The sequence below is a fragment of the Meles meles genome, chromosome 9, assembly GCF_922984935.1.
Source record: "Meles meles chromosome 9, mMelMel3.1 paternal haplotype, whole genome shotgun sequence".
Taxonomy (NCBI): domain Eukaryota; kingdom Metazoa; phylum Chordata; class Mammalia; order Carnivora; family Mustelidae; genus Meles; species Meles meles.
The window spans coordinates 91,155,018-91,172,272 of NC_060074.1; the positions used below are offsets into that span (position 1 = coordinate 91,155,018).

At 33.6% G+C, this 17,255-nt stretch overlaps 1 protein-coding gene across 1 annotated transcript in view; it reads left to right on the top strand.

The window, feature by feature from the left end:
* The window catches only part of LRP1B (LDL receptor related protein 1B), a 2,013,404-nt gene that overhangs the window by 1,724,818 nt on the left and 271,331 nt on the right, over nucleotides 1-17,255 (top strand). Inside the window, exons 51-55 of the mRNA XM_046019480.1 lie at nucleotides 1,665-1,784; nucleotides 6,077-6,205; nucleotides 9,936-10,058; nucleotides 14,120-14,260; nucleotides 15,389-15,576. Of these exons, the coding sequence (XP_045875436.1) occupies nucleotides 1,665-1,784; nucleotides 6,077-6,205; nucleotides 9,936-10,058; nucleotides 14,120-14,260; nucleotides 15,389-15,576 (701 nt within the window). The remainder of the gene's footprint in view (nucleotides 1-1,664; nucleotides 1,785-6,076; nucleotides 6,206-9,935; nucleotides 10,059-14,119; nucleotides 14,261-15,388; nucleotides 15,577-17,255) is intronic.

Genomic DNA, 17,255 nt, shown 5'->3' on the forward strand with positions numbered 1-17,255 from the left:
TACAAATTAAAACAGAACAGAAGAACTTGTAATTGAGAGGAACACTCCTGCCTCTTTCTTTTCTTTTAACTTTTACTGCTTTTGTTACTGGTTATCTTTGTCAGTCTAAATGATATACCTTCATTTTCTGTCTGATTAACGAAATCCTAATATATTTACTTTCTGCAATGACAAATAAGGATTTAGCTCACACTACTCATTATATTCTCCCTACTTGTTATTGACTATTATTATTCTAAATGTTTCTATTAATTACATGTATAGCTTTAAATAACACTTAAACTTTTATTTCCTCAAACTCTCATCTTTCACCACTATCTCCTAATTTCTGTGTATGTACATTTCATCTTACTTGGCAAGTCAAGACAGAATTTTTAAAAATTTATTTTATAGAATTTATGGATTTCATTATTTCTGGGCAAAAGAAATTTCCTACAGGAAAACAAAGCCTATATTCACTATTTTCATTTAACACAAATAACATACACTACAGTGAATAGACAAAGTAGAAAAAAGATTAAAAATGGATCTTCTATGAAATGTCAAGCTCCTCTAAAAATAAATGTCATCATGAAATATGAAGGTGCATTTTGTTTGATTAAGATGCTATATATCTTTATATTAGAGCCAGATTGTGAACAGGATTAACAGAGAATTTTACAAATAGTTTATGCAGATTCTTAGTTTCTGGACAGGAAGCCATTATATGGTTGTATTTTTGTTAGTTTCATTTTTTCCAGTGTTCAGTTTTTCCACCTTTCTCTCTTTATCACAGGTCATCTAAGTGAATATTGTAAATAAAGATGCAAGATTTTAACATAGTTTATAGGATTGAAACTGAAGTGTTTATTTTTTTATAATTTACATTTTGGAACACTTGAATTTGGAAGGATTTTATTTTGGATGTTACCTGGTGATAGATATACTGAGTGGAGGGACAGGCAGAAGGTGGAGGAGAACAATCACAAACTTGACTTTGGAATTAAGGGAATACACTATGATAAGAGTATAATGTGGTAATAAAATACAAACCACCATGCCAATGAATTTAGATGTTCATCAGACTTGTGTCCCCAAGAGAAGTAAAAACCTCTTAAGTGTTTAGTTTGTATGGGTGTGAAACGAGTGGCTTGTCATCAAGCTAAAACCCCCTTAATCACCTCATAGCTAAAAACAAATATATATGCTGGTGAATATATCATATTATAATCTTGCCTAGTATGCATTTTTTTCTCTAGTTGTTCAAACGTCAACTAAGATTTAGAAGGGATGACAGACCACACTTGGAACATTTGTTTTTTTATCTGTGCACCAGATATTGTGGGTTTTTTGTTTGTTTGTTTGTTTGTTTTGTTCTTAAATGACAACCTAAAAAATACTTAGGGGAGAATGGCTAGTATAATGAGTAGCTCAAGGTCAAGCCCTGTGAGAATTCTGTGGGAAGAAAAATGTTGCATAACCTGGACCCAGAGAGGGAATACACAGGGTGTTGTCAAAATTTTAGAGAGCTGTCATAGAGAAGAGGAGTTCGGCTTGTTTTATTATAGAACAATTTATTTTAGCAAAGTCTAAGGAAGGACTTTCTCACTGTGAGACCTATCCTAAGATGGTCTCAAATGATTTTTTTTTCTTTTGCACCTAAAGCAAACACTTTTGTCTTCTAGATTCTTCTTGTTCTTGGAACCAATTTGCTTGTTCTGCACAAAAATGCATATCTAAACATTGGATCTGTGATGGAGAGGATGATTGCGGGGATGGATTAGATGAAAGTGATAGCATTTGTGGTGAGTTGGTTCTTCTATGTTCTCATTCAATTTTTAGGCATATGATACACATATCCATTATCATTTTAGAGCATACATAAAACTGTTAAATTTAGCATTAAATTTATATATACATTTCTGTGTAGCTGGTTTCATATTATTCTACTATTATTATTCTACTATTATTCTACTATTTTTATATACACGGTCTTTCAGTTTTTAAGATATTTTCCTGAATATTCACACAATGAATATATTTGTAAATTTTATTTTTTTAGTCTTCATGTACTTCTTTGGACTAGATCTCAATGACTGGGATTACTTAATTTAAATGAAGAAACATTTTTTTCTTGGTCTTTGGCATGCATTCCTAAATTACCCTCCAAAATATACTGATTTACATTGCCACAAACCACAAATACTATTTTTGATTGTGTATATGTATTATAGTGATTATTATTATTGAATTATTTTAAATGGGAAGTTAAAAGGGGGCTATTGTATATAATTTTAAAATGTACTTCAAAAAACAGCTTTATAGGATTAGAGGTTGAGTGTCCAATACATATCAACTACAAAGCCAATGTAATTGCTTTTAAATAATCACAAACATTTAACAAATAAATTAAATGGAGTTATTAAGTTAATTTTTAAGGGATAAAAGAAGGAATTGATCTAATCTTTATAAGTTTATTACAAATAGCCAGGCATTCTACTAATGTATTTATATGCTTCTTGTTCTATCTTTCTGATCTGTTTCTACATGTGTATTTGTATTTATAGGCATAAAACCTTTACTCATTATATCAGCACTATTTCATAACTGTTATTATCCTATTTTCTCTCTTTTCTTTCGAAATAAGGTGCATGTACAGAGTTAAGTGTACTGACACCACTTTTAAAATTTTGGTAGTGGTGGCCAGTTTTAGGTCAGTACCACAGAGACAGGTAGGTAGGATTTTATACTACTCAAGCTAAACTGAAGTTCTCTGTAAATAGTATAAAATTAGAGCCGTCTTCTGAAAGCAGGTAATTTTTTTTCCTTGTATTTAAGCCACCCAAATCTACTTTTATTTACACAGCTGAAACAACTTAGTTATACAACAAATAAATAAAGAAAGATCAGTATCAAAAAACTCTGAAAGGAAAAAGAACTCAGTAATCAATTCGATGTCTGGCCAGTCACTTTTAACTACTTTGTTTCTTTCTGAAGAGAAAGATTTAATAATCTTTCTTTAATTTTAACAAAAGAATTACCTACTTACAATGGGTTGAGCATGTTGCTAGTCTTTAAAATCATCTAGCTTTTTGACCTTCTTCTTTTTGACCTGACACTAAATGGCTCAATTGATATCCCTTTCCTTTCTGAGTGGACACGATATAGTAGAAGGTATAAAGACTCTGAAACCAGAGTTGAATTCTCCCACATCTATATTTTCCTTACCTATTGGGAGGGTATGAAAAGATCTCCCTTATGTAACTATTGTGATCATCTAACATGACCGTTGTATACAATATAAATGAATTTATTTCTGTTCTCTTTGTTCCATTTCTCGTGCTCTCTCCTTTATTTTTCAGAGTTATTGATGCATCTACATCTATCAGTGTCCTGATAATTTTTTAAGAGAATTAAAATGGTAATGGACATGATTACCTGTTGTCAAAAACAGCCAGTCCATTTAATTTAATTGCAGGCTGCATTTTATATGCTAACTACTGGTGACACATAAAAAAAGACTGCTTTACACCAAATATCATTCAGTGAACTGAACCTAATATAGTAGGATTGGGAAGGAGCTTTATAAATAATTTATCTCAGTGTTTATCATCTTTAGTGCACAAAAGATACTTTTCAGAAGTTTGCTAAAAATGAAGATTCCTAAGCTTTACCTACAAATATTCTAATATGGACTGTAAGTACCACCTTTCTTAATAAGTACAATAGTGGTTCTGACTTGGGATCTGAGGGTCCCATTTTGAAAATTATCATCTAGTACACCCTCATTTGACAGATGAAAAAAGAGAAACTCATAGAAGTTAATAAATTGCCTGAGGTCACTCAGTGAATCAGTGATGACAGAGCCAAGACACGAATTCAGATTTATTAAATCCTTTCTAATGGGATAGTAACTCTTACCAATCAAATATCATATCTGAGTAGGTGCACAAGATGGATCTGGTAGAAATATTTTAGCTTGTCTTCTTCCTTTCTTGGGATTCATTTCCGTAAGGAAGTTAATGTGTTTCCAGATGGCAGGGGTAACCATGGAATGAAGCCGTGAGTTTTTCTTTGGCCCATTTTCTTTCTGATTGACTGTGATGTTTTGGCAAGCTCTTAATACAGAAGCTGTTGAATGCTATCAAGGGAGCCAGAAAATTAGCTGCAAAGAGCTTTATGCCATTTTATAGCTTGAGGTATCTTAGTAATTATCTAGTCATACCCCTCATTTTACAAATAGTGAAACTCAGACACTTAAGTCTTCTCCAAGGTCATACAGAATTAAATTTCTCAACAGCCAAATTGATATTATATCTATTATGCCCACCTTGAGATTAAATGGGGATGATTAAAAAAAAAAAACAAACTAGACAAGGAGGTCTACAAGTATCAAAACTTCCTTACTACAGAGAATGCGCTTTTTAAAAATCTCAAGCTAAATAACAAAAATATTATGGAAATTAAATCTCTAGTTGAGAGTATAATAGTGAAAGTGACACTTTATATTCTTGTGGCAAGCTTAAAAAGATAGATCATAATGACAAATAGTATAAAAATAAATTCGGTAGGAACTTGATTTTATTATAGAAGATATTAAAGACATAATAGCAGGTAAATTCATTTTTAAATGAAAGCAACACTTATTTAATAGATTTTTTTATGATTTCTTCCAGTAATAGGTATCATATTAAACCCCATTCTATTAGCACTGATCCTCAATCAAATGAACAAATCGGAATTACCTGGAGGACTTTTCTATATTCACTTGCCATCCTGTTCTCCAAGCTAAAGTATACGTCAAGGATAGTCATGTTTATGATGGAAAAAATCCTCAGAGGGTTTTATTTTAGTACCTTGCTCCCCCCATTTGAAAACATTGCATTGAAAAGCATGATCTGATCATAACAACTCTATAGCTGAAAAGAAAGGTGATAATCATTCTATAATTAAAGCATTTTGGTCACTGTTTTAAATGTTTGAAACCTAATATCTCTCATTCTATTCAGTTATATTTTTCTTCCTCTAGATATTAGCATTTAAAAAATAATTCTAAAAATTAGCCTCTATTTTATGGATAGCTTTTGCTCACAGGAAAATGGAGTTAAAGAAAAGTTAGAACATGATTTGAGGGTATCTAACTGATTCACTCAACAAATATTTTATATAAGTAAATAAAGAATTCAATATGTATAATTGTACTAGATGCTAGGAAAACATCATGAGAAATAATTATATTCTATTTCATATGATTGCTCTATACCCGTATAAGGAGAAACAAAGAAACCACCTATGATCCTTCGAGCATATAATCAAAGTCAGCAAACATTTTTTTCTGCATACATTTGAAAAAAATCATCCATCTAAAGGGACATTGATTTGACAGAGCAGAGAAAAAGTAAATTTTATTTATTAAGTGTGTAAAATCAAAAGGAACATGCATACATTAATTCTTTTCAACAGCACAAGGTAGGGAGTAACTGTCATGACATTAGCGGTCGAGAGAAGGTGCTCAGCAATCAGAAGGGTTTTGAACTCCCAACAGAACGTGTGTCATCCAGCACAATTTGTGACTTCTGGAAGCTTTTCTACTTCTCTGAGCCTCAGTTTCCTTTTAGTGAAATGAGACCAATAATAGTTCTACTGGTTGGAATTCTTGCAAGAATTAAATGAGTTAATATATAAGTGCCTAGCATGTATTAAACAATAAAAACACTACCATTATTATTATTATTATTATTATTATTATTATCATTATCCTTATGGGTTCAGTCTTTCAGAATTTTATCATAGTTTATTCACAAGTCTATGGCATTTGTATGTCTTGCTACATTTTGTAGGGAGAAAAGATCTTTATTATTTTCTGTGATGTAGCCTTATGAAATACAATACTTGTACTTAGGAAGGCATGATTTCTGAGAGGAAACTGTGTAAACATCTATAGGAGAAGGATACTATGTGATGTTATCAAATAGCAACAGTCTCTTCCTTGTCAGCAACTTCTTCTGTTTACATTCTTTCTAAGGTAAATAGAAATGTTAGATCTTTCCCAGAAGACATGCAGTGACCTTAATGGCATTCTCTCCTTGGCTTTCAGGTGCTGCCACCTGTGCGGTCGACATGTTCAGCTGCCAGGGATCCCATGCCTGTGTGCCGCGACACTGGCTTTGTGACGGTGAAAGGGACTGTCCAAATGGAAGTGATGAGCTCTCCACAGCTGGCTGCGGTAGGACACTGTAGGGCTCTGTGTGAAGGAAAGCTGACACAGCTTCCTCAGACTCTTCCTTTCACAGTACTCACCATATCACATTTTCTCTCACTTTCCCAATCCCTGGACTCATACCCAGACTTAATCAGGTGGGATGTTATCATCATGGCAGTTCAGCGATCCCTCTAACCAACTACTGTTCAGTTTTTCAAACATGCAGAGTGAGACCACCCATTTTAAAACCCTTCTGACTAACACAGATTCATCATTTCACTTCTGAGATTATGTAGCTGTCTGATGTATGTGTGTGACTGTGGTAGATTTGTTATTTTCTTTTTAGACCCCCCCCCGTACCCCCCCACTCCCCCCGCCACAAAGGCTTTTAGATTACCTATTACAAACACTCTATAAATGGCTGATGTGATCCCAAATAACCAATGATCAGAAGGTCAGTAAACACCTATTAGTCCTACGGAGAGGGTATTAACCCTTAGGTCAGGTAAAAATAGTATGGATATAGCTGAATGAAGCTCGGATATCAAGTGGACACCTTTGGAGGTCAGACGATTTATTAAGTTTCTGACTCTTGGTCACCTCAGGAAGTTTTCGCCGAATTGCTCAATAGTAAAAATTTAGATAAACTTCCTTTGCATGATCAAGAAAATGAAGGAGCTGAATATTTGAATGCAGGTCCCACGGTCACTTAGGGTATCTGGTGAGGGGAACAATTTATCAGAAACAGTGCTATGAATTCTTCTCATTAAAGTGAATTCTGCCAGTCATATCTCCAATGACCTGTCTTCAGGGCTTTAAAACTGTATTTGCAGCCATAATGGAGGTGTATGTGTATGTGGGTATGTATATGGGAGTTGGGGCATAGTTAACATGGAGGAGAAAAAAGAAAACTTTGAGGCAGGCCTATGTGCACAGAACTTATGCTAGAGTAGAATAATTCACTTTGAACTTGAAACTGATATATGTGTCTGTAAAGGTCAATGAGGCTACTGAGGGCTACATAATAAAGGATTATGCATCAATTCAGGGATCCAGATGGTCCCAGTATACTGTTGCTATTGTAGCAAGTTAACACTCTGGGAGGCATATTAGCACTATTGGACCACATGGGTGCTATTAAGTAAATTATGCTAAAATACAACAAATTGTACTCAAGTGACCTGAAAGTGTTAATGCCAAATAAGCCTCTGTTGCTTATGTTTTAAAAAATAATTCATCCGTTAGAACTGGCATAATTCACTTTGAGTTATGTAAGCTGTCATACAGTTCAAAGTTAGAGGAATTCATAGTAACTGCATTTTACTTTGATAATAATGGGAAGTTTTTAAAGCTCTTCCTACATGGCTTCCACATCATTTTTGAAAATAATTTTGTTGAAAATAAATTATACTTGATTAAATCCAAAGAATCATTTCTGTTTTGCTTACTCATGTCTCCATTCTTGTCATTACTGACTTTAAAGCACAGATTTCCTTTTGTTGGAATACAGGGAAGTCTGGGGCTAGGGAGCTGATAGACTTGTTTTTTGTTTTGTTTTGTTTTGTTCTTTTTTAAGAAGTCACTGTTCAAATTTTATTTGGTATTTTAGTTGGTATGACACTTAGTTGGTTGCATGGTCTTTTTACATTATATGGCAATGTACACTATATAGACTTGTTTTTGTTGTTGTTTGTTTGTTTAATTTCTTTTTTTAATTTCTTTTCAGTGTTCCAGAATCATTGTTTATGCACCACACCCAGTGCTACATGCAATACATGTCCTCAATACACAACACCAGGCTCACCCAACCTCCCGCCCCTCTCCCCTCCAAAACCCTCAGATTGCTTCTCAGAGTCCACAGTTTCTCATGGTTCATCTCCCCCTCCAATTTCCCCCAACTCCCTTCTCTTCTCCATCTCCCCATGTGCTCCATGTTATTCCTTATGCTCCACAAATAAGCGAAACTATATGATAATTGACTCTCTCTGCTTGATTTATTTCAGTCAGCATAATCTCCTCCAGTCCCATCAATGTTGATACAAAAGTTGGGTATTCATCCTTTCTGACAGAGGCATAATACTCCACAGTATATATGGACCGTATCTTCCTTAGCCGATACACTTGTAAAAAAAAAATCATCATCCTCTAAGTGTCAGAATGAAGTATAGAAAAGATACTGGGCCATCACAAAGAAATAATATATAAAAAAGAGTAGAAGTGTCATGGAAGGATTTCAAGAAAAAGCAGTAACATCTGAGTCATATTGAACAAAGAGAAGAAAGAGAAATGTGTTCTAGATAGAGGGAAGTCCATAGTAAGACATGGAAGGAGGAGGTTGAAGGCATGTAAATTTTTTCAGGTGCCCATTATATGCCAATTATTTTGGTAGGTGCTTTTATTTACATTATTGAATTATTGAATCCTGGTGAAATGTTTTTGAGGATCTGCCAAAAATAATTGTTACATAGATAGGAATTTAAACAGCACCTAGGAATTCATTGAGTACTTGAAATGTCTGATCTGCTTCATATATCTTGTCCCGTTCTTCCGAGAAATTTCTCTGAAAGATTTTATTATACCATTAAATGAATAAAGAAACATGCAAAAAGAAGGTAAATACCTTCCTCAGGATACAAATCATAAATAGCAGAGTGACTTTTTGCAAAATCTTCCTCTTTCTGGTGTACTATAATGGCATATATCAGATTATTTTTTATTTTACTTAAAAATGAGATGTAATTGATATATAACATTGTATTAGTTTTAGGTGTACAACATAATGATGTTATATGTAATATTACACAGTGACTACCACAGTAAGTTTAGTTACCATCTATTATATAGCAGATTATTTTTACATTCGAAATATCCCAAATCTTGAGTCCTAACAGAGCATTTATCCTTTAAATATAAGATAAGGTAATTGAAAATATTTAAATGATCTCCTTAAACCATTATTGATTCTATGCATATTAAAGTTTATTCACTCTGCATAAGTTACCAGCTTCTGAACATTTGCTGAAAGTGTACTTTTTGGTCAAACACTTTCCAACTTGGTTAGGATCCTTGCTACAGCACGACTGTCGTAGATCAGGATTCCAAAAGAATGGATAGTCCATTTGTGCATACGTATTTTAGATTTTATGTGATAATTAATGCTTGGGCTTATCATACCATAGATCTTAATTTAACCCAAAAGCTTTATTTTCATTTTGGAGGTAATAACTTTCTTAGCTTTTTTGATGTTTTCTTTTCACTTCCATCATGACCGTTATTAGCACTTGGTAGTCTTTTCAGTTTCAGTTTTCACAAAGAAGCAAGCTGGTTTTTGTTTTGTTTTGGTTTTGTTTAATCACTTTACTGGTATTAGTACAGACATGAAGAGAGGAAAAAACCCAGCCACATTATTACAGTTGAGTGATTTTTGTACAAACCTTTGAATTCATCCTTCAGCAAACTGACAAATTGCTAAGTGGCCTGAAATTTCAGGGTCACTGTGGAATTGTTGAATGTATTACTACTGAAACTTTGAATTACATTCATATATTTCATATATAAATATATGTATGTTAACATATATTATGAATTTATATATGTGGTCATATATATTATGAATGGAATATTGGGCGAACTTTTCTTTCTCTAAATAACTATGAATTATTGAGAATAACAGCATACATCCCTTAAACTCTTCAGGTGGGGGAAGATAAAATAGGTACTCATCTAACTTTATTCTTTGTTATATCTTTCTTAGCCCCCAATAATACATGTGATGAAAATGCTTTCATGTGTCATAATAAAGTGTGCATCCCCAAGCAATTTGTCTGTGACCATGATGATGACTGTGGAGATGGCTCTGATGAGTCACTGCAGTGTGGTAAGTATATACAGACTTTTCATGGAAGAGATTCTCAGGCTGAGTAATGGTCTTTTAAGATGACTCAAGAAATATAGAAATAGGGATGCCTGGGTGGCTTAGCCAGTTAAGCATCAGGCTTTCTGCTCAGGGGGAGTCTGCTTCTCACTCTCACTCTCCCTCTGTTTTCTCTCTCTCTCTCACTCTCTCAGATAAATAAATAAATAAATATCTTTAAAAAAAAGAAATATAGAAATAAATGATGAAGACAACTCATAATGTCATTAAGGTCATGCTAACGTAGTTATTCATAGAAGTACCACACTAACCTCTTTACATTCTAGCATAGTTACATATTGATTTGAAGAGCATGCCTACTTGTGGTGTTCTTATTAGGAACCACATGGGGAAATGGTTAGAAAAATGTCTTTGGTTGAAACTACTTTAAACTTTAAAGACAATATATGGCCAGCTAGTTCAGTCTTTTAGCCAAATCAAATATTTGAGTGAGGAAAAAAGTAAGGGAATTCACGATTATCAGAGAAACTGCATGCTTAACATTTTTCTTTCACCTTAGCAGTTTACATGTGCACTTATTTGTCAAAATTAAATTTTATTATGAAGAAATGTATCTTGTCATTGCATATATATTTATCTGACCATCACCTATGTAATGTATATGCAAATACATATGTAACTTTTGTAGTGAAAATCATTAAAAATTCCTCGTTGAAATTGAAGTCTTACATGAACCTGATATTTTTTGTTCAAAAACCTCAAAATCCTTAAATGCACACATGAATAAATATAAAATGAAAAGCCATAAAATCCATATATAATCATAAAAGGCAGTCGATTTAGTGCCCTCTGTTGTCCTCCCTGTGTTGTGTCTACAGCCTTGGTCTTTGATAATAATCTCTTTGAAATCAGTGGATACCAGTTTTTATGCTCATCTCACCATAAAGTCATGGATTCAGTATGATATTTTACAAGGTACATCATAACTCAAGATGTAAATCTGAAGTAGAGTTATGTCTGATTGAATATCTTCCCTCTGCTAGACACTTATTCTGTTGATATGGAGATGAATGAGATAGAGATCCCACTAGAAGAATTTGCAGACAAACAGGAAAATCAAACAGAATAATAGCACACATTGTCAGATGGGACTAAGAATCACAATAGATGGGATCAGAGCTGAGAGAATAATTTTTGAAGCACTAGAGAACAGAAGTAGGGAATGTTAAAGAAAGTCATATTTAGATGGTAGATAAAATAACACAATGGTTGAAAGCACAGAGCCTGGAAGCAGATGGCCAGGGTTTAAATCCTGGCTCTGCTGCTTACTCTCTGTGTGACCTTTGAAGTTATTTCACCTTTCTGTCCCTAAATTCCTCATCTGTAAAAAAAAATATATATAGTAACATTTTAACTCTTAGAGCTGTTAAGAGAATTAAATGAATTAATATTTGTAAAGTGCTTAGAATAGTTCTGGACACATAGAAAGTTCTATGTATGTCTACAAATGCCTACAAATTCACATCGGTGAAGAATAGAAATTTGTCTTTTGTGAAGTAAATTGAAATTAGAAAGTTGAAACTGGATTCTAAAAAGTCTGAAATACTAAAAAATCTGTAAAGAATTTGTATTTAATTATTTTAGCTCTCAGTTGCCAACACACCTTTGAAACTGAGAATACCACAGTCAAAATAAGCTTCAGATCCATCTTTTTCAGCAGAGTGGATGAAATATTGCCCTGGGAGAGGGGAGCCATTAGATGAAATAAGCTAGATTAAAGATTATTGCAATAGTTATGATGATTAATGAGGTGATGAAAAGCCAGGGCAGAAATGTTGGAATAGAAAGAACAGAATGGGTCAGAATTCATTTACAGTCAGATGTGGAGAATAAAGGAAAATTTCCAGGTTGGATCACTTGGTGGATGTTGTTACCATCATTAATGAGATTTGGAACACAGGAGGTTAAGGGCCACATTTTGCTGGTGTAGGAGAAGAGAAATTTTAAAAAGAATTAATTTGGGATGTTTTGAATATGAGTGTTAATCAGGCAATCAACATGAAGCTATACAGCGAGTGTTTGAAAATTTAGTTCTAGAGACCAGAAGTATGATCAGGACAAATAAGATTAATTTGGTGACCATAGGCATAAAGGTGATATTCAAAAATGACAAAAAAGGAGAACACCTAACACTATAGAAAGGAAAAGAGGAGAACAATAGGCTGAAGATTGAAGTTGGGGCTTCACCCACAATATTTTAGGATGGAACAGGAGATGCCTTAATACAGAAGGAAGGATACAAGGGAACAACAGAAGCAAAATAAGACAGATGCCATGGGAGTGGGTTGTAAAAATTAAACCCAGGCAGTTATTTACAAGCTACTGTGCTCAACAACATCAAATGCTACAGGAAAGTGAAATAGGAGTCTGAGGCTCCTTTGAATTTGATGCTTGTCACTTGGTATTTGTTAGCTCTGAGAGGAATTTCAGAAGGTAGAAGTAGAAATGGATGTGAATGATTTGAGGATGAACTGGAGATAAATAAGGGAATGCTAGGTAGGCTGGTGAAGAAGAATCATGGGTAGTTAAGAGTTATGTGGATGGTTTTTGTTTTCTTTTTAAAGATTTTTATTTATTAGAGAGAGAGTGAGTGAGAGACAGAGAGAGAGAGAGAGAGCAGGCACATGAGCAGGGGGAAGGGAGGAGTGAGAGAGAGAATCCTTAAGCAGACTCTCCCTGCTGAGCATGGAGCCCTATGCGGGTGGGCGAGGGGGCCCAAGAGGTGCTTGATACCAGAATCCTGAGTTCATGAGTTGAGCCAAAATCAAGAATAGGCAGCTTATCTGACTGAGCTACCCAGGCACCCCAAATGGATTTTTATTGTTACTGGGCTGGGAGAAACTTGAATTTAATGTACCTGTTGACTGAGAATGAACTACTGAAGGGCAGAGAGGAGGAAAGACTGGTGAAACTGTAGGTATTTTAGAACTCTGTAGTTTTGCTATTCAGTATGATAAAAATCTCAATTATATAATCATTGTTGAAATATTTTTGATTGGAATTTTGTTTATTTGTTAATTAACATGCAGATCTTATTCCCTCTCTTCAAAAGTAGAATATTTACCAGATTTACCCGAAAGTTTCTAATAGAAATGACAGTTTTATTGTTAACAAACTTAGCAAAAATTTAATCTAAAACTCATAATAGTCAAAATCAATGAGTTTTACTTACAAACAGGCATAGATATGATCATTAAAAATTGACGGGTTGGTACTGTGATTTGAATAAAGCTTTTTAATGCCTCTCAGTATCAATACATAGGATAATTATAATAGTTCTGTGCTTATTGCTTTATAAATTGGCTTTTTTTTTTCATTTTAACAATGTCTTTATGCTTTCGATGTTGCTTCCAAACATAAACATGGCATTACAGCTTCTGAGACTTATCATTATAACTTGGAATCACTTCATCCATATGTTCTGGTACTATACCTAACCAAGCTTAGTCTTGAAAAAAATTAATAGCTTTATTCTTGTTTTCTTAAAAAAAATTATTTATTTATATATTTGACATAAATAAATTATTTATTAATTTATTTGAGAGATAGAGAGCACAAGTACACAGAGAGGCAGACAGAGGGAGAGGGAGCCTTTATGTGGGACTTGATCCCAGTTCCCTGAGATCATGACCTGAGCCGAAGACAGCTGCTTAAGTGACTGAGCCACCCAGGTGCCCTGCTTTATTCTTGTTTTCTATTCAAAGGGAATTCTTTAGGATATAGATAATAGGGGAACAGAGATAGTATCCTTGAGTATTGCATTTTGTTTCCTCTTCCAGAAGCAATAAGATTGCCTTGTTTTTTATTTTATTTCCTAGGCGTTAATCCTACTTCTCAACCACAAATACTTATTGCAAGTATGACCACTGTCCCTAAAAGGAATAAGAAACATTTCCTGTAGGAGACATGGGTAACTCCCATTGTTAATTAGGTATAGTGTATGTTAGGGAATGCAGATTTAATATTTGTTATATGAATTAGAATGTTTATTTCTTTGTCTCCAGGATACCGACAGTGCAATGCAGAAGAGTTTAGTTGTGCTGATGGACGATGTCTCTTAAATACTCAATGGCAGTGTGATGGAGACTTTGATTGCCCTGATCATTCTGATGAAGCACCTTTAAATCCAAAGTGCAAAAGTGCAGGTACAAAAAATATATAATATTATACTTATTCCCAAATTGGTTTTCAATGACAAAACTGTGACTCTGATTTTCACTTCAGTTTAGTATGATATTCAATGGAAAAAAAATGCAAATAATTAAGCATGTGATGTTACAAGTGACACCATAAAAGATCCTAGTAACCAACTCTGTTTTGCAGCAAGTTTTAGAAATTTAAATCTGTGCTAAAATATGTAGATTTTGGGTGGTGAACCTAATGAATCCATCATCTTGATCCCTTCAAAAAGTCATTTTTTTCTTAATACATAATTTTATGTGAAAATAATTTCTTCGTACGGGCCTATTTGAAAACTCAGACAAATTAAGTTGAGATTTACTGAGAGAAAGTCTGTATCAGTAATACTTGGGCAAAATGAAGTATATTGCATATCATTTGAACAGAAATATATACATACCTAAACGTGATCTATTTATCATTTCACTATTCCAGAGACTGAATACATAGTCATATATTTAAAATAAACCCAATTACCTTTCTCTCATGTACTTTACATGTTAATAGGCTTTCTTTTATCATGTATGATAATGAGTAATGTTCAAGTTATCAGGTTATGAGTAGCTGCAAAACCTAAACTCCTTTTCCATAGCTATATTTGGAACAACTATTACTCACCACAAAAATCCTTTTTATGCCCTGACTTAAAAATGTCAATGTTATATTTCCAAGAAGAAAAAGAATTTAGAAATATCTACCTATTCTAGATTCTTAATTTTTAGTGACATATAATTTCTCAGAGACCTATGGCTTGAGGGAAATGTCAAACTATCATTATACTTTTAAATTAATTCTTCACAATATAGATGAAGACAGATATACATCATTAATTTTACTATAGGTGCTTATTTTGATTGCTAATTTTAATGGCAAAGGAAGATTTCAGTGAGTGTTGAACATGAAAGTACAGTTTGCCCTTGATTTTTTAAATATTTTGTGTATAAAATACTACACTACAGAGGATTTTATATGTATATATTTTTTCACTATAATTTTTGACAGATAAGTTATCATATTTGTGAATGTTTTCAGCAATTGTAGTATAAAGCAATGGCATGCCCTTTATGTTCCATTTGTTTTATTTTTTTTTCCAGAACAGTCATGCAACAGTTCATTTTTTATGTGCAAAAATGGCAGGTGCATTCCCAGTGGAGGTCTTTGTGACAATAAGGATGACTGTGGCGATGGCTCAGATGAGAGAAACTGCCATATAAATGAATGTTTGAGTAAGAAAGTCAGTGGATGTTCTCAGGATTGTCAGGACCTTCCAGTCAGTTACAAGGTAGGTACTCATCAAAAATAGTAAATCACATGATACATTAGATTTGTGACAATGAACACCATTCAATCAAATATGGCTATAATACTTAGACTACATCATGATGTCTTTAAGTAAAACTACGCAAATGAAAAATATCTATACAAGCAATTCATAATAATAATGTGATATAAAAACTGTAAAAATGTACTCAGAAAGACAAAAATGTCAAAGTGTTTTTCAATATATGTTAAATATAAAAGAGGAGAAAAGGCAAGGGAAAACCAGTGTTTAGGGAGATATTGCCATGTTAATAACACATAAATATGTATGCAACTCTTAAGTTCCCATTCCTTCCCTCATTCTTCCTCCCATCTTTGAAGTGAAATGGGCTAATCATTTATTTACCACAACACTGGATAATACAATATTGTTCATATAAACAGGAAGAAAAAATAGAATTCATCAATTATTAGGACTGAGTACAGGTACGCTAAAAATAAATCATGCCTAATATCCTAATTGCTTTTTGTTAGCACTGTTTTCCTGAAGAGTGTGATTCACTGACAAAACTGATTGACGGGCATAGCTTTTGAAAGCATTCCTGTTTCATTCATGTTGGAATGGAGGATGCAATTGAGCATAATATTAAAATGAAAGCTGTGCATTAGGTTAACACTGCTTATGTAAGTGTGGGAAAATCTCAGGAAGAGCAATTCATTTGAAAGTCAGTGCTTTTAACTGAGCAATAGCTCTGTGTGAATTAGCAATAGGATGTGCTCCTACAAAACACAGAGGCAGTCTAATGCCAGTTGAGACCATTACCAAGGTTAGATTTTATTCTACTGTGTTCTGCACTGGACAGTTAACACTTGGAATACTATGTGCATTAATGGACACGGCATTTTAAGAGGAACCTTGACAAATTGTAGTGTATACAAATTTATACATCCAGAAGCATAAGGAGTCTGGAACACACGCCATTGGAAGAAGTTTTGCCTGGAACAAAGACAGCTTATTAACTGAATTCAAATATATGAAATACTGGATTAGGGAACGGACCTAGTCTGAGTTACTTCCAAGGTTGGAATTATGAGTTGGGAAGCAGATTCTGTTCAAAATGAGGAAAAGTGTTCTAAAGTACTCTCTTTGCATTGGAATGAGCTGCCTCGTTTCTCACTACTAAAAGGGTTAAATTATAGCTAAATGTCTTTTTTTTTATGTTCAGTTAGCCAACTTATAGTACACCATTAGTTTTTGATGTAGTGTTCAATTACTAAATGCCTTTCTTTAAAACATGCTAGAGAAAATATTTCTGTGTTGCAGATGTATTGTACCTTTTCCCTGCCAACTTTGACATTCTATGGCAAGCCAGTCCTGTCTAGTGGTAAATTTAGCCAAACAACCACTTTGCCATTTGGAATCTCAGAATTTCTGGTATTATGATTAACTTAACTACATTGATAGGATCTTATTGTATATAAATTTAACCAGAGAAATACCATATTCATTTTTCCCTGTGCAAAAGCAGAGACAAAAAGTGAAACATTAAGAAAACTACATTTGTTAAAAAAAATTGTCCAAATACTGTATTAAGAAGATTTGGTTAAATTTACATACTTAAAACACACATGTACTCACAAGTGTTGTATTGTAGGTAAAATAAAACAAGACAAATGAGCCAAAATAACTCTTAATGAGAT